The 22,393-nt window shown below is 48.4% G+C and overlaps 1 protein-coding gene across 2 annotated transcripts in view; it reads right to left on the bottom strand.

Moving 5' to 3' along the window:
* Positions 1–14,763: 14,763 nt before the first annotated feature.
* Positions 14,764–22,393, bottom strand: part of PGM2L1 (phosphoglucomutase 2 like 1) — a 37,196-nt gene continuing 29,566 nt past the window's right edge. The window contains exons 13-15 of one of the 2 annotated variants that reach the window (XR_015744390.1): positions 21,223–21,356; positions 16,561–20,017; positions 14,764–16,465 (exon numbers count right to left, since the gene is read on the bottom strand). Coding sequence is in view for 1 of the 2 variants with exons in the window: in XM_026723401.2 (XP_026579186.2) it covers positions 19,915–20,017; positions 21,223–21,356 (237 nt within the window). In the remaining variant the exon portion in view is untranslated. Of the gene's footprint in view, positions 20,018–21,222; positions 21,357–22,393 lie in introns of both variants that reach the window. The other variant, XM_026723401.2, reaches the window with a different exon arrangement.

Below are 22,393 nucleotides of genomic sequence, written 5' to 3'. Positions count from 1 at the left end.
CAAGACAGTGGTTTCGTGGAGTCATGCCTGAATTTATGACCTTCTTTTTTTTGCCAAGGGCATTAAGTGAATCCTTGAAGTTGTTAAGTCAATGACTGCAGTTAAGTGAATGGTGCAGTTGTTAAAGGAATCATTTCAGTTGTTAAGTGAATGATGTGGTCCTTAAGTGAATCCGGCTCCCTACCCCCAATTGATTTGGCTTATTGGAAGCCAGCTGGGATGGTTGTCGTGCCCCTGTTGGATTCTGACTCCGAGGGAGAGATGGAACAGCCGACAGGCAGTGGCAGTGTGGCTCCGGTGGCTGTGGAGGAAATTGGGAAGGGCACAATCCTGTTGGGCATTCAGAGGAAGACCCAGGACCATCCCCTCTTCATCTTAGGGCACACAGGGAGGAGCGGATAAGGGAGCAACATGGTTTAGGGGGAGGAAAGGGCCCCGATCCCCTTCCTGGGCTGCAGCTGGGAAGACTGTTTAAAAGGGGGAACTGCACGTGGCAAAGTTGTTGGAAGCAAAGTGTGAAATTATTCTGGTTTGTCAAGTCTATCTGGGTTTTGGCATCCTCCCAACTGTGGTTGCTGCGTTATCCTTTGAAAGTCTGCAATTTATTATCCTGGCCTGTTGTGTTAATGACTTCAGTGTGGTTTGGGTTGTTTTTTTAAAAAATTTCTAATTATCTTTACTTTGGGTTCGGGCTGCATTTACTCCCTTCGTAGACTGTTTTTGGAAGAGTTTGTTATCCAGCCGAGGATAATTGGACATCGAGGCCCAAGTTAGAGGCATTAAAGGGAATTTATTCTACTTTGGCGACACTGTTATTTTTGTGCCACGCCCCTTTGGGTCATCACAGGTTGCAAGAGGCGATCCCATGACCCCAGAACAGTGCAACCGTTGTTAAGAGCTTGCCAAGTGCCTGAATTTTGATCACATGACATTGGGAAATGCTATGTCGTAACTGCCAGGATTGGTCCGAAGTCATTTATTTATTTTTTGTGCTGTTTTAACTTTGAACAGACACTAAACGAATGTCAGTCAAGGACTAAGAGAATTTTCAACTTCTATTATTGGGATGCTCGACAGCTTTAAGATCTGTGGACTTCAATTCCTTTCACTGGGGAATTCTGGGAGTTGAAGTCCACCCACCTTTCAGGAGGAAAGGTTGAGAACCTCTGCCTAGGGCAGAGTCGACAACCAGTGAGCCAGGGACCACTGGTGGTCCGTGAGAAAATGTTGGTGGTTCTCAGGGAAATGTCACCCCCAAAGGAATTCATCCAGGCTGCGCGGGAACACAAGGCTTGCATCACTTGCATGCGCCTGTCCTGGCCACCGGGCTGCTTCTTTCCACTTCTTCCTTCTTCTGCTTCTCGTTGCACGCAAGGAAAGCAGCCAAAGTCTTTCTTTCTCTCCCCCAAACTCCGCCAGAAATGAGTCTTGGGGACCCTGCAAGGCCTCCTGCTCCGAGAGGCTGCAAAGACTCGTTTCTGGCGGAGTTTTGGGGAGAGAAAGAAAGACTTCTGCGGCTTCTGCTGTTTTCCTTGCATGAAGCCAAAAGTCTCTCCTCTCTCTCTCTCTCTCTCCCCCTGAGAACGGAGCTGGAGACGGTATCCTGCGATCCCAAATAAAGAACGATCGATCGGTAGGAAAAACGGGGTGGGGGATTTTCCTGCAGACTTTTTGGGGGGGATTTTCCCAGGGTCTCTGGTCCGTGGGATTTAAAACGATGAGTTTGGTGGTCCTTGAGGTCCAAAAGGTTGGCGACCCCTGGACTAGAGGTCTCTAATGAAGCACCATCCAGCCTTTTTTTGGGGGGGATCCATTTAAGAAAATACATCAGACGGTGGGAATCTTCTCCGTCTCTTCCAAACATGAGAGAATGCAAAGAGGCAGGGCATCTTTTCAGGTTTCTGAATTCTGCAGAAGCTACCAAGCTGTTATGTTTCCACAAAGAGGATGGAGATCTTAGATTAGGTCTGTTTTTTGGGGAGGGGGTGTCTTCCCCCCAATCTGGTGGAAAATCTCTTGGAGTTTTCTTGGGACTTTGGATAAGGAGACGGATGAAGAAAGAGAAGGAAGACAGACAAAAAGGGAGGGAGGGAAGGAAGGATAGAGAGAGAAAAGGAGAAAGGGAGGGAGGGAAGGAAGGAGAGAGAAAGAAAAGGAGAAAGGGAGGGAGGGAAAGAAGGAGAGAGAGAAAATGAGAAAGGGAGGGAGGGAAGGAAGGAAGGAGAGAGAAAGAAAAGGAGAGGGAGGGAGGGAAGGAAGGAAGAGAGAAAATGAGAAAGGGAGAGGAGGGAAAGAAGGAAGGAGAGAGAAAGAAAAGGAGAAAGGGAGAGAGGAAGGGAAGGAAGGAGAGAAAGAAAATGAGAAAGGGAGGGAGGAAGGGGAAAGGAAATGAGAGAGGAAAGGAAAGAAACAAAAAGGGGGATGGAGGAGGGGAAAGGAGGAGAGAGAAAGAAAATGAGAAAGGGAAGAAGTGAGGGAGGGAGGAAGAGAGAAAGAGACAAAGAGAAAAAGAGAAAGAGAAAAAGAGAAGAAAAAAGAAAGGAAAGAAAGAAGGAAGGAAAAGAAAGGAAAGAAGGGAGGAAAGAAAGAAGGGAAAGAAGGAAAGAAAGAAAAGAGAAAGCTACAGTCGTTTCGGTTTGCTTAGAAAAGGACACCCCACCCCCGCCTTGGGTGTTCAAATTTCTTGCACTTTTTGTCACGCAGGTAGCAGCTGCCTTCAGCCTCTGTCTAAGAAATGGAGTTTGCGTCTCTTCATTATATGGCTTTTTTGTGTTTTTTTTTTTACCTGTAAATCTTGCAAACCGTTTGCACTGCAACCTTGAGAGGACAAAAATAGCCCCCGGGGTAGAAGGTACCCCATACAGGTGGGAGGTGGGCAGGCTTTGAATTCCGGGCAGCCAAAATAGTGTAACTCCAGGGTTTTCAGGAAGTCCTCCGTGTGTGTGTGTGTGTGTGTGTGTGTGTGTGTGTGTGTGTGTGTGTGTGTGTGTGTATTAAGCATTATTGAGCAACATCTGATATATAAGCTGATATATAAGCACATCTGATATATAAGCTGATATATAAGCGTGAACGTGCGTGTTTGTGTATTGCCATTTTTTTTTTGTGGAGGAGTAGAAAAAGCTCTCCAGGGTTTGGTTAGTTTAGGAGGTTGATTTGTGCAAAAGACTTTCATGAAGGTACAAATTTTCACACACACACACACACACCACTTTAAGTCCTTTGGGAGACACTAAATTGCAAATTTCCTTCTTCTTATTTTTTTTATTTTTTTTAATGGCAAGAGCAAATGGCCTTGGGCTGCTGCTCCCAGCTGGAAGATTCCTTCTGCTAACAGCTGTACAACAATGATGCGACCTTCTTTTTCCTCTCTCATTTCTGACCAGATAGATACCCTTGGAGAAGGGGGAGGAGGAACAAAATAATAAAATAAAAAAGAAGGCAAAGAAAGAGGGGGGAAAGAGGAGGTTTTCGTGGAGACATCCGTTCGAGTTTGCTGCAGAGGGCAGAATTAACGGGGGAAGTGGCTGAGAATTTGGAGAACCGAAGGGCAGGCACGGCTAGAGTTGATTCTGAAGGATGTCGGGATAATCCTTGAGGACTAGAGATGCCCCGGGGTGGTGGTGGTAGGGGGAGAGGTTGTTGGCCCACACCACCTTGCTTGGCATGGAAATGTGGCGTGAGCGAGCCTGAATTTCCTTTCCAGCGGTGCTTAAAAACCCATCAGCTGTGAAATCTTGGCAGGGTTGGCATTCTGGCCAGCCTCTGCGCCTTGGCGTCAATTAAGACCTTGTCGCAAATGCTGTTGGAAGTGCGTGAGGCCTTCGCTGGGACTTGCTGCGGAGGCAGCTAAGAGGAGAGAACCTCCAGCTGCAAAGACAGTCTAACTGCAATACATGTATGTATGTATGTATGTATGTATGTATGTGTGTGTGTGTGTGTGTGTATATATATATATATATATATATATATATATATATATATATATATATATATATATATATATATATATATATATATATATATAATGAATGCTGGTAGGCAGAGGCAGAAGATAAATAGAAGAGAGAGAGAGAGAGATGATGATAGATAGATAGATAGATAGATAGATAGATAGATAGATAGATAGATAGATAGATAGATAGATAGACAGACAGAGGTAGATAGGCATAGATAGAGATATATAAATATATAGAGGTAGAGATATATAGATACAGATATAGATAGATGATAGGTAAATAGATATAGATAGATATAGATAGAGATAGAGATATAGAGATAGAGATATATAGATACAGATATAGATAGATGATAGATAAATAGATATAGATGATAGATAGATATAGAGATAGATAGATAGATAGATAGATAGATAGATAGATAGATAGATAGATAGATAGATAGATAGATAGATAGATAGATTCTGCCTCTGCCTACCAGTATCCATCGGTATTCATCTGATATTTATCCTGTCAGTGTGTGTGAGAGAGTTGAGGGTTGTTTGGAAACTGAAAGAGTATTTACCGTGTGAGTAAGGAGGAGACAGCAAGGAGCCTGGGTGTGGCTTAGCTCAACTGTTCTGTATTAAAGCCGCTTGGTGCTCTGAAACTGAAAGTGAATCTCCTCTGCTTGTGTTTTGCCTTTGCAAGAGATTTCTTTTTTTCAAGTGGGGAGTGAGAGTAGAACTCATGAGCATCAGAGCGTGTTAATAATAATAATAATAATAATAATAATACAGGAAATACTCTAAATGCTCTGAGGGTCCTTTGGAAAATCCTTTCTTGGTGAGCCCCTAGAAGTCGAGAGGAACCTATGGGCCGAATTTCAAGTTTGTAGGCTTTACGGTTCTGGAGATTTTGTGATGATGCGTGAGGGGCCTTTCACTTTTACAGATAGAAGATAAGTTGAAGTCCACAGAGCTTTTGAAATCCCACAGGTTGGAGAAATAACCGCTTTAGATCATGAAGTTGGGAGGGACTTTAAAGATCATCTAGTCCAGCCCCCTGCTTAGAAATCTTGTTTTCCCCCCTTCATTCTGAAAAGGACATGATTTCAACTTTCCTCAAAGAGAAGGTGCCTGATTAAATTGCCCTTTTCAGAATGAAGACAAGAGAATTTTTAACAAGGCTGAGATAAATTGTAAGGTGGAAGGATAACACAGGTGCTAAAATCTGAATTTATTTTCCCCTTGAGTGCAGACTTACCCTAACTCAGTTTTGTCTGCAGTTTTTTTTACCACTTTTTTTTTTTTGTCAGCATATTCTAATTTTTATTCCTTCTGTGCATGTGTAAACAGAATGCATTTTGGGACAGATTTTTCCCCTAATACAATATACGTTTTTAAAAGTCTGGGAACTGCACTGCGGAATTCAAAGTGTTTTCAAACGGTACTTACAAACAGAGGCACTGCAGATGGCACTAATTCATGCTTCCTGGCTTATCTTTAACCTTCCCATCCATGATTAAACCTTCATTACGCTGCACGTCTAGAGAAAAGCAGGACTAGGGGGTGTCATGATAGCTGCTTCCTGTGATTCTTGGGATGCATTAATCATATTTTTAATTTGTCCATGCTTGATATCCTCAAAACTGTAAAAGGCCCAGAAGGACTAAGTCGGGGGCAGGCTTCCAATATTTGAGGGGCTGCTCCAGAGGGGTCCATCTCTTCTCCAGACCAGGGAGCCTGCAACCGTGGCCACTTTAAGCCTGGAGGACTTCAACTCCCAGAATTCCCCAGCCAGAGTGCCTCTCAGCCTTGGCTGGGGGATTCTGGGAGCTGAAGTCCACATATCTTCGAGTAGCCAAAGTTGACGGACACTGATTTAGAGCAGAGGTCTCCAAACTCGGCCACTTTAAGCCTGGGGGACTTCAACTCCCAGAATTCCCCAGCCAGCTTTGCAGAGGCGGGATTCAGCCGGTTCTGAACCAAATCTGGAGAACCGGTAGCGGAAATTTGGAGTCGTTCGGAGAACCAGCCAATCCCACCTCTGACTGGCCCCGCCAACCCCATCTCTTCTCTGTCTCCCATCGAGCCCCAGCTGATCGGCTGGGTCTTCTTTGGTTGTCCCACGCAGGAGAACGGAGCTGGAAAGCAGGTTAGTGGGGTGGGGAGGGAAGGGGGATTTTGCAGTATATCCTTCCCCTGCCACGCCCACCAAGCCACGCCCACCAAGCTACTCCATGCCACGCCCACCAAGCCACACCCACAGAACACCACGCCCATCAAGCCACGCCCACAGCTGATCGGCTGGCTCTTCTTTGGTTGCCCCGCGCAGGAGAACGGAGCTGGAAAGCAGGTCAATGGGCTGGGGGAGGGAAGGGGGATTTTGCAGTATATCCTTCCCTGCCACGCCCACCAAGCCACGCCCACTAAGCCACACCACAGAACCCCCCCAAGCCACGCCCACACCAGCTGATCGGCTGGGTCTCCTTTGGTTGCCCCACGCAGGAGAACGGAGCTGGAAAGCAGGTCAGTGGGGTGGGGGAGGAAGGGGATTTTGCAGTATATCCTTCCCCTGCCACGCCCACCAAGCCACGCCCACAGAGAGCCACGCCCACCACGCCACCCATGCCACGCCCACAGAACCAGTACTAAAATAAATCGAATTTCCACCCCTGCAGCTTTGCTTCGTTGGAGTCTGCCGGGCTTAAATTTGCCACCGTTGGAGCCCTCTGCCCCAGACCACCATGGAGGGGGAGTAATCCAGGAGAGAAGCAACCCGAAATGGAGGAGAAATGGTATAGGATCTCCTCCTTGAGCAGGGGGTTGGACTAGAAGACCTCCAAGGACCCTTCCAGCTCTCTTCTGATTTGACTGATTGATTGGACCCGTTCTCCTTCTGAAGATCCAGACCCATCAAATCCTTCTCATTGTCTCAAAAAGAGTTCTTTCCTTTCTTCCCTCCTTCCTTCCTTCCCTGTCTCCTTCCTTTCTTCCCTCCCCTTCCTTTGTTCCTCTTTCCTTTCCTTCTCTCCCTTCCTTCCCCTGTCCTTCTTTCCCTCTTCTTTTTACCTCCCACTCTCCCTCTGCTCCTCCCCTTTCTTCCTTGCCCTTTCTTCCCTCTCTTCCTTCTCCTTCCCTCTCTCCTTCCTTCATTTTTTTCCTCTCCTTCCTTCCCTCCCTTCTGTCTCTTCTTTCCTTCTCCCCTTTCTTTTCCTTCCTTCCTTCCTTCCTTCCTTTCCTTCCCTCCCTCCCTCAAAGAATTACTGTTCATTTACCAGTTCAAAACCTGACATTATATATACATTGGCAATGCAGTGCCAAACCAAATAAAATTTCTCTCTCCCTCCCTCCCTCTTCTTCTCCCTTCCTCTCCCTCCCTCTCTATCCTCTTTTCTTTCTCTCTCTCCTCTCCCTCCCTCTCCCGCTCTCTCCTTCTCCCTTCCTCTCTTCTCTCTCCCTTCTTTTTCTCTCTCCTCTCTTCTCACCTCTTCCCCTCTCCTCTCTTCTTTCTCTCTCCTCTCTCCTTCTCCTTCCTCTCCTCTCTCCCTCTCCCTCCCTCTTTTCTTTCTCTTTTCTCTCCCCTTTCCTTTCTTTCTCCTCCCTTCTCTCTCCCCCTCTCTTCTTTCTCTCTCTCCTCTCCCTCCCTCCTCTCTCTCTCGTTCTCCCTTCTTCTCCTCTCCCCTCCTCCCTTCCTCTTCCTCCCTCTTCTTTTTCTCTCTCTCTTCTCTCTCCCTCCCCCTCTCCTCCTTTCCTCTCTCTCTTCCCCCTCTCTCTCCACTCTCTCTCCTCTCTCCCCTCTTTTCTTTCTCTCTCTCTCCTCTCTCTCCTCCCTCTCTCTCTCGTTCTTCCTTCTTCTCCTCTCTCTCTCCTCCCTTCCTCTTCCTCCCTCTTCTTTTCTCTCTCTCTCTCTCTCTCTCCCTCCCCTCTCTCTCTCCCTTCCTCTCTCTCTCTCTCTTCCCCCTCTCTCTCCACTCTCTCTCCTCCCCTCTCTTCTTTCTTTCTCTCTCCTCTCTCTCTCCTTCTCCCTTCTTCTTCTCTCCCCTCCTCCTCCTCTTCCTCCTTCCTCTTCCTCCCTCTTCTTCTTTTTCTCTCTCTCCTCTCTCCCCTCTCTCTTCCTTTTCTCTCTCTCCTCCCTCCTTCTCTCCTCTCTCTTCCCTCTCTCTCTCTCCACTCTCTCTTCTCCATCCCTCCCTCCCTCCCTCTCTCCTCTCCTTTACAGCCAGGCCCTCTGAGCTTTCGCCTCGCACAATCCAGCCGGAACAGAGTGAAGATTTTGCCCTTTTACGAATCTTTTCCAATCCCCCTTTCTTCCTTTCGCAGCCAGATGGGCGAGACTTCGCGCACTTTCAGTTTGTCTTGCCAAAGCGAAGCCCTTGTTGGCTCTATCCTGCCGTTCCAAAGCTAGAAAGAGCAGATTCGGGGCCCGGTTTCCCAGTTAACGGCACGGAGAACATTTTCCCCTCTTTCTCTGTATGCACCAGCTGGTTCCAGTCCCTGGGCTGCCCGCCAAGTTTGCCAGCTGCAGTGGGTACCAAACCTATAAAGGGAGAAGAGAGGAAGGAGCCAAGAGGACAACCTCAGTCTCCATCCTTCCCTCCTTTCTGAAGCTCTGCGTGACTTCAGCCACAAAACAAGCAGAATTTCTTCCGGCTGAATCCATGCCAGTTTCCCGAAGCTGCCAATTCGCCAGGGCAAAAGTGTCAAGAGTCTGGTTAGATCCGTTGGATCCTAATCCTAGACAGTCTCGGTCAATCGAACGGATCAGCCTGGGCTACGCTTCCCGGCAAAGAAACGGAGCCTCTTGCAAACGTCTGGGAAGGAAAACTACCTGGCCAAATAATGCATAGAATCCCGAGGGATGGAAGGGGCCTTGGAGGTCATCTAGTCCAGGGGTCGCTAATCTTTTGGGAGCTCAGGGACCATCAAACGCATCATTTGCGGACCAGAGACCCTGGGAAAATCCCCCACCCCGTTTTCCTACCGATCGATCGCTCTTTATTTGGGATCGCAGGATACCGTCTCCAGCTCCGTTCTCGGGGAAAGAGAGAGACTTTTGGCTTCGTGCAAGGAAAACAGCAGAAGCTGCAGAAGTCTTTCTCTCTCTCCCCCAAACTCTGCCAGAAATGAGTCTTTACCGGCGCAGCCTCTTGGAGCAGGAGGCCTTGCAGGGTCCCCAAAGACTCATTTCTGGCGGAATTTGGGGGAGAGAAAGAAAGACTTTGGCTGCTTTCCTTGCATGCAGCCAAAAGCAGAAGAAGAAAGAAGCGGAAAGAAGCAGCCCGGTGGCCAGGCCAGGCGCATGGGGCGCATGGGACAAGTTCCCCCTCCGCCCTTTCCCCCTCCCCTCACTACCTTGTGTTGTGCACAATGCAAGCGACGCAAGCCTTGTGTTCCCGCGGGCCATGTGGGCGGTGCAGCCTTGTGTTCCCACGCAGCCTGGATTAATTGCTTTTGGGTGCGGGGACATTTCTCTGCGGACCACCCAAATTTTCTCGCAGACCACCAGTGGTCCCCGGCCCACCAACTGGCGACCGCTGTTCTAATACAACCCTCTGCTCAAGGCGGGAGTCTTCCTACCATCCTGGACAGCTTTTGATTTTTTTTTGTATCTCATTTTTTTAAAAAAATGATAATACATTCAGACCAGCGTGTATCCTCGTTTAACCCAAAACAGAGAGGATCAATCTGTTTTTTTTTTTAAATTCTCAACACTTTTTGGATCCATCTCTTCAAAGAACCAATTCTAAAATCCGATGCCGATACTTCTAAGGAAGCATGTGAGATTCAGGAAGAACATTCTGAATTCTTCACTGAAAGCATCTGCGTTGCGTTTTTTTTTACCCAACACACCAAATCAAGTCAGTTGAAAACTGTGTAAGGAAGGAAGAGTGGGAAGTGACCTTATCGGTCATCTAGTCCAACCCTCTGCTTAAGCAGGAGACCCTATACCATTCCAGGGAAAATGGCCGTCCAATCTCTCCAGTGATGGGAGCATTTGCGACTTCTGGTGGCAAGTAGTTCCGCTGGCTAATCGTCCTCACTGAAATTTCTCGATTCCAGGTTGCTTCTCTCCTTCGTTAAGTTTCCATCCGTTGCTTCTTCTCCTGCCTTCAGGTATTTTCGAGAATAATTTGACCCTCTTCTTCTATGGGGGCAGCCCCTCAAAATATTGGAATACGGTTATCAGGATCGGTTCATTATCCGGGTTAGGTGTGTTGTGCCAAATGCAGCCTGTTTTATTTCTTTTATTTTTATTTATTTATTTATGTCCATTGCTTACAGTCGTAATTACAACGACTCCGTGCTGAGTTTGGCCTTGCCCTGCAGTTTTTGGCAATTAAATTCTCCGGCTATATTCCAAGTGCGATAAGGTGGGTGTTTTATCAATATTCCCCCTGAAAAACCGTTTGCGAAGGCTGGCAGGCTGGGAATGAACGTAATTCTCAGCCATGGAAAATAAAAAAAAAGAGGTTCTGCCTGGACTTTAAGATTGTGTTTTATGCTTTCGAAGGAAGCCTTAGGTCAGAACCAAATTTTTTACTGCAGAAGCGAAACAATTCAGTCGCCGTCCGTTCTGGAATTGAAGAAGAAGTCCAGCTTAGGAAATTGGTGAGTCACCGTTTCTCGGTGTCTTTGGGATTGAGACGCATAAAATGTTTTTTTTTTATTTAAAAAATGGTCTCCTCTCGATCGTCATGAGGACTGGCGCCTTGAGTTGTTCTTAAAGAGGAGCAACGAAAGAGCATTTTTGTGCCAGCCAACTTCCCCCCGCCCTTCAAATTGGTCCAAAGTTTCCGGCTAAGATCTAGGAAAATATCCTCGGCCTGAAAAGCCCAGCGAGAGGTAAATCAACGCGTCTGCTCTGGGTGTGCAAATTACATTCTTATCTCTAATGAAGAGTTCGGATTGGAGCTACAACTCTTTGTAATTGGCTGGTTCTTAGGTCAAATCTATCTGAGTCAGAATTCCTTGCGGTTTAATAAGGGTGAACTCAAAGCCAAGGCGTTGATGGTTTTGGGTCGGTTTGGATCATTTAAACCGAGACGGGTTGCAAATTAGCTTGCCTCTTCTAGACCTAAATTCTGCCTCTTTTCGGGATGCCCCTGCGCAGGTCGCGTTAACTCTTTAGGCCCCGGGAATGATCTTAAAATATTCCATTTGGAGGGCAAAATGGAAAAAGGGGCCTCTCTTTATTCTTCGCCGAGCCCTGTAAAGAAAGAATCTGAATGTTTGCTGAAGAGTTTGGTCCTTCTTGGAGATTAAGCGTGATAATGGATGGGCGGAGAGAGGGACCCCACTTCTGTCGAGGCTGAACATGAGGGCAGAGATAAGTTAGAGAGAGAGAGAGAGAGAGAGAGATAGATGGATGGATGGATGGATGGATGGATGGAGATAGAGATAGACATAAGACAGACAGATAGATAGACAGAGATAGACATAGACAGAGATATATAGAGATATAGAGATAGAGATATATAGATACAGATATAGATGATAGGTAAATAGATATAGATAGATTTTATATATATATATATTATAGAGAGAGAGAGAGAGAGAGAGAGAGAAATAGAGATAGATAGATAGATAGATAGATAGATAGATAGACAGACAGACAGACAGACAGAGATAGAGACAGAGATAAAGATATAGAGATATATATAGATATATAGATACAGATATAAATAGGTAAATAGATATAGATGATAGATAGAGATAGAGATATATATAGAGAGAGAAAAAAATAGAGATAGATAGATAGAGACAGAGATAAAGATATAGAGATATATAGAGATAGAGATATATAGATACAGATATAGATAGATGATAGGTAAATAGATATAGATGATAGATAGATATAGATGATAGATAGATAGATAGATAGATAGATAGATAGATAGATAGATAGATAGATAGATAGATAGAGATAGATAGATAGAGAGAGAGAGAGAGAGAGAGAGAGAGAGAGAGAGAAGGAGGGAGGGAGGGAGATGGAATGTATTTCCAATCGTTGGAAATGTTATCTGATATTGGCGGGGCTTTTTTGCTTTTCGTTTGCAAGTCCTCTTACTGGAATATCAAAGACAGGGAGGGAGGGAGGAGAGAAGGAGGGAGGGAGGAAGGAAAAAGGAGGAAGGAAAGGGATGGAAGGAAGGAAAAAAGAGGGATGGATGGAAGGAAAAAGGGAGGAAAAAAGAAAGGGAGGGAGGGAAGGAAAGGGGTGGATGGCAGGGAGGGTGGAGGGAAGGAAAAGGGGGTGAAGGGAAGGGATGGATGAATGGATGGATGGAAGGAAAAAGGGAGGAAAAAAGAAAGGGAGGGAGGGGGTGGGCTTTTTTTGGCTTTTGTTTGCAAGTCTTCTTTGCAAGGCTTTTGTTTGCAAGGACAAAGACAGGGAGGGAGGGAGGAGGGAGGGAGGAAGGGAGGAATGGAAGGAAAAAGGACGAAGGAAAGGGATGGATGGATGAAAGGATGAAAAGAAAAAGGGAGGAAAAAAGGGAGGAAGGGATGGGTGGAAGGGAGGGAAGGAGGAAAAGAGGGAGGAAAAAAGAGGAAGAGAGAAAGGAAAGGGGTGGATGGGTCGATGGAAGGAAGGAGAAAAGGGAGGAGAAAAGGGAGGGAAGGGATGGGTGGAAGGGAGGGAAGGAAGGAAGGAAAAAGGGATGAAGGAAAGGGATGGGTGGAAGGGAAGGAGGGAGGAAAAAGGGAGGGAGGAAAAAGAGGAAGGGAGAAAGGAAAGGGGTGGATGGGTGGATGGAAGGAAGGAAGGAGAAAAGGGAGGAGAAAAGGGAGGGAAGGGATGGGTGGAAGGGAGGGAAGGAAGGCAAAGGGAATGAAGGGAAGGGATGGGTGGAAGGGAGGGAGGAAAAAAAGGGAGGGAGGAAAAAGAGGAAGGGAGAAAGGAAAGGGATGGATGGATGGAAGGAAGGAAGGAGAAAAGGAAGGAGAAAAGGGAGGGAGGATCCTTGTGTAGGAATCACACCATTTCCACAAGCCGCTGAGGGAAAAGGACTTTGGAGAGTAACGGAGGAGCATCGCCTCAGCGGGGTCACCTTCGACTCAGTTCCTGAGGTGGAAGAACTGACGGGATTTACTCAGGAGGAGTTTTATCCGTTGACCATCCCCCTTTTACGAGGGGTCCTTTGGGGGCTTTTAGGCAGTTGGCTGCCCAGGATAAATGGAAGCAGCCGGCCGGATAATCGGGCCCAGCCTTCTTCAACCTCGGCGCCGTCAAGACGGGGTGGGCCAACTCCCAGAATCCCGCCCCCCTCCACCCCCAGCCAAGGCTGATGGCTTAAAACAGCTTTAAACACGCCAGAGGACACTTTAGGTCGTCCTGCCGCGGAACGGTCGTAGATGTTCACTTCGGTCACTCAACGAATGGCTGGTTAAGTCGAGGACTGCCAGGAGCTGATCCGGGACGCTGAATTCTGCCCCGGTTAGAAGAGTTGGGAGGGGACCTCGGAGGTCATCTAGTCCAAACCCGCTGCTGGAGAGCGGGACCCCCCTAGGATACCGTTTCTTAACTTGGGGAAGTTTCCTTCCCGGGGCGGGGGTGGGCAGGGGGGGACAGAGGGGTGTTGCTCTAGAATCCAAATTGCTCCCAGCCTGCCTGCCCAATGGGGAAGGGGACGATGGGTGCTGCGATCCGCACATCTGGAACAGGCTTGGTGATGCCGCCGCTGGTTTTTTGGGGGCGAAGATGAGCAAATCCGTCCCAGCCTTGAGGTCATAGCCCCCCCTGGTGGGTGGAGTGAGGAGTTACAGGGCACAGCGGTGCTTTTCGTTGAGAAGCTTTGCTTTGGTGGGTTTTGGATGATCCGCCTGGACCGATCCGTGTTTTAAATGTGTTCATTTGCAAATTGTTGTTTTAAACAACGGAGGCGGCCACGGGTTTTCTTTCGGACAGGTAGCAAAAGGTAACAAAAGAATAGCTGGGTGAATGCTTTGGGGCGAAAGGCAGGTGACCAACCTCTTAATACGGGTTTTCCTCATTTTAAGAGGGGTGGACTTCAACTCCCAGAATTCCCCAGCCAGCCATGCGCACCTCTTTAAAGCAGCCTTGGCTGAAAAACTCATCTTGAATTATTGTTATACGCTGCATTTATGTCCGGCTAGGATGTGAATCGGGCACGGCCGTTTCCACTGCTATTTGGTCTTTCTTGCCCGTTAAAAACACAGGTCAAAGTCCCAGAGGGCCCATCATGCACAGCTCCCAGGGGCTACGGTTCCTCCCCGGCACTTTTTCATACTTTCTTCGATGAAAACCCTTTCCCATATACAGGTAGCCCTTGACTTACAACAGCTCATTTAGTGACCGTTTGGAGTCACAACGGCACTGAAAAAAAGCGACTCGGGCCCAGTTTTCACACTTAGGGCCATTGCGGCATCCCCGCAGTCATGTGATCAAAATCCGGGGGCTTGGCAATTGACTTCAATTTATGACGGTCCCGTTTGCAACCTTCCGACCAGCCGAGTCAACCATGTGACTAATTTGACAACTGCGGCGATTCGTTTAACAGCGGTGGCAGGGAAGGTTCGCCAAAATGTTGCCTTGCTTAGCGACAGAAATTTGGGGCTCCGTTGTGTCATACGTCAAGGACTACCAGCATTGCTTTGTAATTCAATTTCCAATTTTGTTTTTTTTCCTATTGAATTCCAAAATTGGAATTAAAAAAAAATAAAAGATCACTCAGCCACCCCGCTTTCCCCTAGACCAACCACAAAACCACAACGTTTTTTGCGTTGTCTCTTTTTCCCTTTCCCTAAATCTCTTGTTGTACACACAAAAAAAGAGAGAGAGACCCCAGCGCACGCCTCCATCAAGGTAACATTTTATTAACCGAACACCTTTAACCAAATCGACAACAAAAAATCCAGACACAAAACACCTCCAACGGGAGGGGGAGAGAAAGTGCAAAAATCCACACCGATAGCACAATTGTGTCGCCTTCTTGGGCAGGAAGCGCATCGTGGAACGGAAGGAGCTTCTCGGAGGCGGTTTTTAAGATTTAGCTGGAGAGCGGGAAGAGTTGGGGGGCCTTTGGACCCCCCAAATAAAGCCACCCCGCTTCCCCTGAATAAGGGCGACTAAAAGAGACGCTAGAATTACGGGGCCGTTTGGGTGAGGAAGGAAGGCGCTGAAGTGCAGCTTAATCCCACTTTTCCCACCCAAGTTCAGAGAGAGAGAGAGACCGATTCCGATGGAAGGAGTCACACTTGTTCTGGAGGAAGACGGGGTGGGGGTCAGGGGGTCTACTCTGGATCATTTCAGCTCTTGTGGGCGTCTACGCAAACGGGGAGGCGTCCCGTCTTAAGCGGAGGAAAAGTCGTTATGCCTCTGACTTCAGCTGCTCAGCGGCGGGATTCGAGGTACGAGGTTGGTGGAGTTCTTGACTCTGGGCCCACGGGGAAGGCGGCCCCGTCCAACGGGGTGGAAGGAGCTGCTCCTCCGTCCCGAAGAAGCTTCGCCGTGTTTGTGGGTGGAAGCGCCAAGGACCCCTTGGAGTCAAGAGGTCCGCCGGCTTCTGATGGGAACCACCTTTCACAAGGGTCAGTAGAGGCCTCCTGAATGGGGTGTTCACTTCTCCTTTCCCCTGACCAGGAGAAGTCTTCCTTCTCAAGAGGTCTACCCGGGTTTCAAGGCTAGCTACCCAAAGGGGCCACCTTGAACCTGGGCCCGGGGAGGGGGCTTCTTTTCCAAGGGGAAAGCTCTTCCCAAGGCCGACTTGATTCTTCCAATGTAGACAACCCCACCATGGGATCCCTCCTGCCCAAAGATCTACCCAACCTCCAGCCTCGGGTGTGAAGGACCACCGTGGCTCCTGTCTCAAAGAGGTTCCCTTGTGCTTTATCGGGCAGTTCATGGAAACATACTCCGTGGAGAAGCTGTCTATGGTTGCACCCTTGCCCCAATCCCTTTCCGGCTGTGGGATCACTCTGAATCACCCCACAGTACCCTATACACAACACACACAGGCACACAGACGGAGATATCAAGCAGCTTGTTTGTCCAGGAAGGGTTCAAACCCCCATGTGACGAGGCCAAACGCGTGCGAGAGAACCTGGGAGGCACCTAGCGGAGGTTCTCACACAGAGGCTGCGCACTTCCAAAGCCCAATGGTCATCTCAACACTTCCCGTGGTCACCCGCGAGGTTGCCGCACAGCCCTGCGGAAGTGGCCTTCTCCTGCCGCAACTCACGGGGAGGAAATGGGCTTTCTGTGCAGCGGCCAAGGGAGCACCCAAAGGATCTGGTTTTCACAAGGAAGACCCCAAGGCTTTCATTCTGTTCCCCTGTCGTGGAAGAGCGTGGCCGCCCACCGACTTTGCGACAGGGTTAAGAGAAGGAAGACCGTTAAGACATTGGTTCAACGGCTGGAGACCAGGCGTTCTTTCCGCTTACGCTAATATTGTCCCAATGTTTGTATCTCGTGCCCGCATTGTTTTTAAAAGGCTGTACCCGGAGATCAGCAGAAAGCATGCAAAGGGGTTTTTTGGGAAGCTACAACAGGGGTGGCCCAACCTTGGCAACTTCCAAGACTTATGGACTTCCAAACTCCCAGAATTCTTGGAGTGGAAGTCCACAAGTCTCGGAAGTTGCCACGGTTGGACTACAACCCGAGCAAACACATTCCCTTGGTGGTACGAAACAAAAAGTGAAAGAAAATGGATGCAAAACAGTTGCAAAGCTTAAAAAACAAAGACACCCCCCAACAGTCAGTCCTCGTTGTATGAACGCATCAAACGGGAAAAGGCATTTTAAACAAACCAAGACACGTTTTCCTAGGCATCTTGCAAATAACGGACGATCCTCCGCTTAAGTTTTTGAAGCAAGGAATCAAAAGACACCCAAAATGAAAGGCCGGCAAAGGTCTAAAATCAAAGCCATCCCTGCTGATCTTTCTAAAGTTTCCCGGTTAGCCAAAGAGAGAGAGAGGGAGGAAAAAGATATATTTCCCCAACAGAATCTGACTGATTTTGAGAAACAAGGTTGCTGCAAACGATTATTATGCTGTTTTGTGGAGTATTTCCTTAAGAGCGTCAACCACACACATGCTTCCTCACCCACAAAAGGGGATCACACCGTCTATTCCGGGGTGCTTCAAGGATTGGAGATCCCTTATCTAACTTCTCCATTATACGAACTGGGAAATGTTGATCGTCTTCCGTCCCGAGACGACATTTCTAAAGACGGTGTGTGCCAACCGACAAGAGGCAGTTTTGTTCTTCCGTGTTAAGTTTGTTCCAAAGCGACGTTGTTCTTTGCCAAAATCAGAACGCGGGAAAACAGTCTTTCCAAGTACGGTTGGCCTCCTTCCTCTTAGTTTTCCGATGGCGTTTTAAATCAGGCTATATAGATCTCGAGCAAACGTATTTTTACCCACAGTTTTCCGGGTTGGTTTCCACCACATAAATTAAGTTTTTCTTCACTAGAATAGGAACACTTGCAAATATTACAGAAAACAAAAAGGGAAACGATAGCATATTTTTTTAAAAAAACACAAAAACAGCATTCCGCATCTGTCATTCAAAAGTATAGAAAACCTGGAAGGTACTTAAAGCTTTAAATAAAAAGCGAAATAAATAAATAAATAAATGTTGCAGGTAAATTGAAGACAAAATATATCAAGAATATCTATTGCACAGCTTCAAAGTTTTTGGAAATGCCTGTAAAGCGTGAATGACCTAAGAGTTAACACTTCCAATTGCAAAGAATAAATAATTTATCCCAGAAAGGCAAAAAAAATAAAATAAAAAATCTGGCTCTAGGTTGTATAAAGGGAAGCTTAAATCTCTACAGATAGTTCTTCAAAACCCTTGCAATCTAACTTTCCATGTGCAAAACGCTTTGCTTCGCTCCCGTGACTACATGAATTTTCATACTTACGTAACAGTCCCCTGGGGTGTCAATTTAGACCCGATCCTTCCGTTTTCCGAAAACTACATAAATCATAATTCTTGAGATTATCTGCCTGGAAGCTAGAAATGAGTATGACAGCGAATGCTGTAGAATCCATGTATAGATTCCTTCTACCATGTAACCCTGGCATTGAGACTGTGCTTCCAATTTGACCTTACACCCAAAAACTACACACTGGAAGAAACATCCTGTGTGTTGGGCTATCAAGAGGCTTTGTGGCTGGTCCTCCACAGGACTCCTGCAACCTAGAAGGACAGAGGTCCGTGCCGCTACATGGAAGGAAGGAGCTCAATGATCCATGCCAAAGATTCTTCTCTGTGGTGAGGCCAAATCTCCCAGAGTTTTTTTTTCCCATGATTGTCACTGGCTATAGCTTAGCAGTGGGTGGGAAAAATGCACCAAACTGTGTACAGTCCATAATTTACCTAATGCATCTTCCTAATTGGGTACCGTGGAGAGAACCCAGACTTCAATTGACAGGATTGCTAGCCAACGTGGCATTTGGAAATTTGGGAAGAGGAAGGCCAGCACGCAATCGGATGCAAACTGTTCCACCCTACGGCATTTTCCTGGAGTATCTTAGCCCAACCAAGGCACTCCAAGGAGACCCCTTTCCTCGAGAGATGTTAACTTCTGAGCATCGAGATTGCTTACAACTGTGATTCTCCACCGTGGCCGCTGGAAGACGGGTGGACTTTAACTCCCAGAATTCCCCAGCCAGCATAGCTTCTGGGAGTTGAGGTCCACCCCGGACCTCCAAGCGGCCAAGGTTGAGAATCCCTGGTCTACAAGGTTTACCTAACCTTGCACGCCAGCCCATGTTAACATGAATAGTTGGAGGGAGATGTGACCTTCATCACAGCATTGATGAATCTCCTTTGTTCTGACAAGTCATGAACGAGCTCCGGTTTGCCGGTCTCTTCCAACCTCTACAAGTTTAAACAGGGCTGATGATAGCAATGGCCCTTAGACTTATAGACCACTTTCCAGCCCTCTCTAAGCGGTTTACAGAGTCAGCCTCAACAATCTGGGCCCTCATTTTACCCACCTCAGAAGGATGGAAAGCTGAGTCAACCTAGAGCCTGCACTCTAACCACTGAGGCTCCTAATTATGTTTGCCAATTAAGGGAGTCTCTGTGCAGGATGAGACTTAGAATAGAATAAGAGAGTTGAAAGGGGCCTTGGAGGTCTTCTAGTCCAACCCACCGCCCGCCCCACCCACCCTTTTTACTTATACGAAGTCTTAGGTGAAAATTTTTTGCTTTTTGGGTAAGAGGGGTGAATCAGCTACCCTATAATAGTCGGGATCCACCTCAACTTAAATTGCAGACAATTTGAGAGAGATCAAGACCTCGGGTGATTTAGCCCGTCTTGACTGGTTCAGGGCTCAGGTGGATGTCAAGAAGCAACATCGTCGGGGGTGAAAATGCCACCCAACGAAGACGATCTAAGGAGGTTTTTAAAAGAGCTGGGATCCCCTGAATACCACAACACGAGCTAGAAAACGACAAACAAACGAAAACCTCCTGGCAAAATTAAGACTCGATAACGCAGTGAAGATAATACCGATATTCTAGCTAACGGTGGAGAAGCAGAGCCTTTTTTTCCCACAATTACTATTATTTTTGTTTTTTTGCAATCTAGCTGTTTTTCCCCCGCTCTGGAAGGATCTTCGTAGCGCAAAGAATGTAGACGGCTGATCTTTGCTGGAGGGGGAAGAGGAGGAACACCAGGGCCTGATGCCAGAGACCCTCCCCACAGGTTCTGACTCTCTTTGAGGGCCTCTCCGGACAGCTTCAGAGCAGTTTTACTACTTGGGTACACTCAAGCTGACAAAAGGTAGTACTGCTTTGGGGTGCTGGCTAAGTGAGGGACGCAGACACCCCAGGCAGCAAACACTCACGGACACCTACGAAACGAAAGCAAGGAGAGGAGGTTTGCCTCTTGGTTCCCGAATTCCGCAGGACGCAGTGCAAGGAACGACGTTGACGGCAGCCAGGGCTGGAGGGAGGGGCCGTGGGGGGGGGGGGGGGGGGGGGGAGGGATGGCTGCTACACACAGCGCCAGGTGAGTTGGTTCTTGCTGGGCTCCAGAAAGTGCTCCACCAGGGCTCCGATGAGCTTCGTGAGGTCCTCTTCCAACACGGCGACGTCGCTAAAGAGCAGGGAGGACGAAGTTGGAAAGCCGTCCCCGTCCAAATCGAGGAGGTTCGTTCTAAAACCCCAAACCCACAGGCGACCCACACGCTGAGGAGGAGGAGGAGGAAGGAGGAAGAGGAGGAAGAGGAGGAGGAGGAGGAGGGAAAGGAGGAGGAAGAGAAAGAAGGAAGAGGAAGAAGGAGGAGGAGGAGAAGAAGATGAAGGAGGAGGAGGAAGGAGGAAGAGGAGGAGGAAGAGAAAGAAGGAGGAAGAGGAAGGAGGAGGAGGGGGGAGGAGGAGGAGAAGATGAAAGAGGAGGAGGAAGGAGGAAGAGGAGAAGGAGGAAGAGAGGGAGAGGAGGAGGAGGAGGAGGAGGGAAAGGAGGAGGAAGAGGAGGAAGAGAAAGAAGAAGGAAGAGGAAGGAGGAGGGGGAGGAGGAGGAGAAGATGATGAAGGAGGAAGGAGGAAGAGGAGGAGGAAGAGGAAGAAGGAGCAGGGGAGGAAGAGGAAGGAGGAAGAGAGGGAGAGGAGGAGGAAGAGGAGGGAGAGGAGGAGGAAGAGGAGGGAAAGGAGGAGGAAGAGGAAGAGAAAGAAGAAGGAAGAGGAAGGAGGAGGAGGGGAGGAGGAGAAGAAGATGGAGGAGGAGGAAGGAGGAAGAGGAGGAGGAGGGAAAGGAGGAAGAGGAGGAGGAAGAGGAAGAGAAAGGAAGAGGAAGAAGGAGCGGAGGAGGAGGAGAAGACGGGGGCAGAAGGAAGAGGAAGAAGGAAGGAAGGAAGGAAGGAGGAGGAGGAGGAGGAGGAGGAAGACTACCCTAGTTGTTGGGATACTGGGAAGCTGGAGAGGGGAAAGGCAACACAGGCTGCCCTGAGCATCCAAAGAGGAAGTCCTTCCAAAATCAGGAGTAACCGTCGTCACCCTGCAAGGGAGGGTAGACTGAGAAGCCATAGAGGCGAGGACTATGGCTTTACAATCATAGTAACAGCCTCTTGCACGTCTGAGTGTGCTTCCTCTCCCTTTACTCTGACGCGGACTAGGGAAGGGGGTGGTCTCGCTCCCGCTCCTTTCCCAGCCAAGGCTCGCACCCCGTTTCTCCGACTACGGTTCTGGGGGGGCGGGACTTCCTCCTGCCCTTCAAGGCCATTCCCTCTCCCCCTCTCCCTCCCCTCTCCCGGCTATAAGGCCTCCCAAGAATCATGGACAGGGAAGGCGTTTTCCCCCCACCTCTGGCCTGGCGGCGCACACATCTCGGCGTAGTATTTAATCTTTGGTTCGGTTCCGCTGGTCCGGAGCGTGGCCACGCAGCCGTTTTGAAAGGTGAAGGTGATCATCTGGCTGTTTTTGCTCACGGGCAACACCTGAGACGACAGGAAAAGCACCGGAAATCACAATCTCTTCCCCCACCTCCAAAAAAAGGTTCTGATCCCATGTAGGCTTGCACAGATGCCTGGAATCTGAACCCAACGGGTTTTTGAGGGAGGGGTGTGTGTGGGGGTGGAAACATTTATATCGACTTATTTGTATCCCGCCTCGTATTACTTTTACAAACAATTCACGGCGGTGAACGGGCTTCTGGATATTTTATCACAACTGGGGGAACTTCCTGGTTGCCAGCTTGCTAGCCAAGATTGGTTTAGGCTCTCCAGATTAGCCACGGTTAACAATTAGGCTAGTTATCTAAGACAGGCTTCAGGTGCAGAGCCTCAAGTCCTGCAGCCACATCCCTGCAGTCCCTTCTTCCGAGATAAGATCGATTTCTTTTCCTCCACTCCATTCTAGCCTCCAGTTCTCCCCTCACAACCACCACTGGGTGAGGTTAGTTGGAGCCAGGGTTGGACCCAGCTGGCTTTCATGCCTACGGTGGGACTAGAACTCGCCGTCTCTTAGCAACCGGTCCAAAGGCACCCAGCTAGTTTTGGGTGCCTAGAGAAGGACTAGAACTCACCGCCTCCTGGCCCAAGGTCACCCAGCTGACTTTCGTGGCTAAGGGGAGGGGGTGGGGGGACTAGAACTCACGGTCTCCTGATCTTTGGGCCACGGTCGTTAATCATCAGAACAACACAGGCCGTCCATTTCGGGGGGGATGCTTTGTGTGTTGAAAGTGCGGGGTGACTAAGGAAGTAAAAATGAGTTACTGGGCTCTGCATTGCACGCTAAGGTGTGTAAGGTTTGCAAGTAGTCCTCAACTTAAGACCAGTGACTCAGAGACCTTACAACAGACCTCTGCGCAGGTACTCAGGACCCAGATTTGAACTTCCAATGGGGAGGTTCCCCCTGTGGTCGTGTGTGACTGCCCTTGGTCGCCGGTCCCGCATTTATAGTGGTTTGCTGCATCCCGTGGTTGCTTAATGAAATGTTTGCTTAATGCCCGTCACAAAAAAATAGATCATCAAAT

Source organism: Pseudonaja textilis, chromosome 7, assembly GCF_049901715.1.
Source record: "Pseudonaja textilis isolate UNSWEBS1 chromosome 7, rPseTex1.2, whole genome shotgun sequence".
Taxonomy (NCBI): Eukaryota; Metazoa; Chordata; class Lepidosauria; order Squamata; family Elapidae; genus Pseudonaja; species Pseudonaja textilis.
Note: the sequence above shows the minus strand (reverse complement) of the source record. Positions and strands in the feature narration are given on the sequence as shown.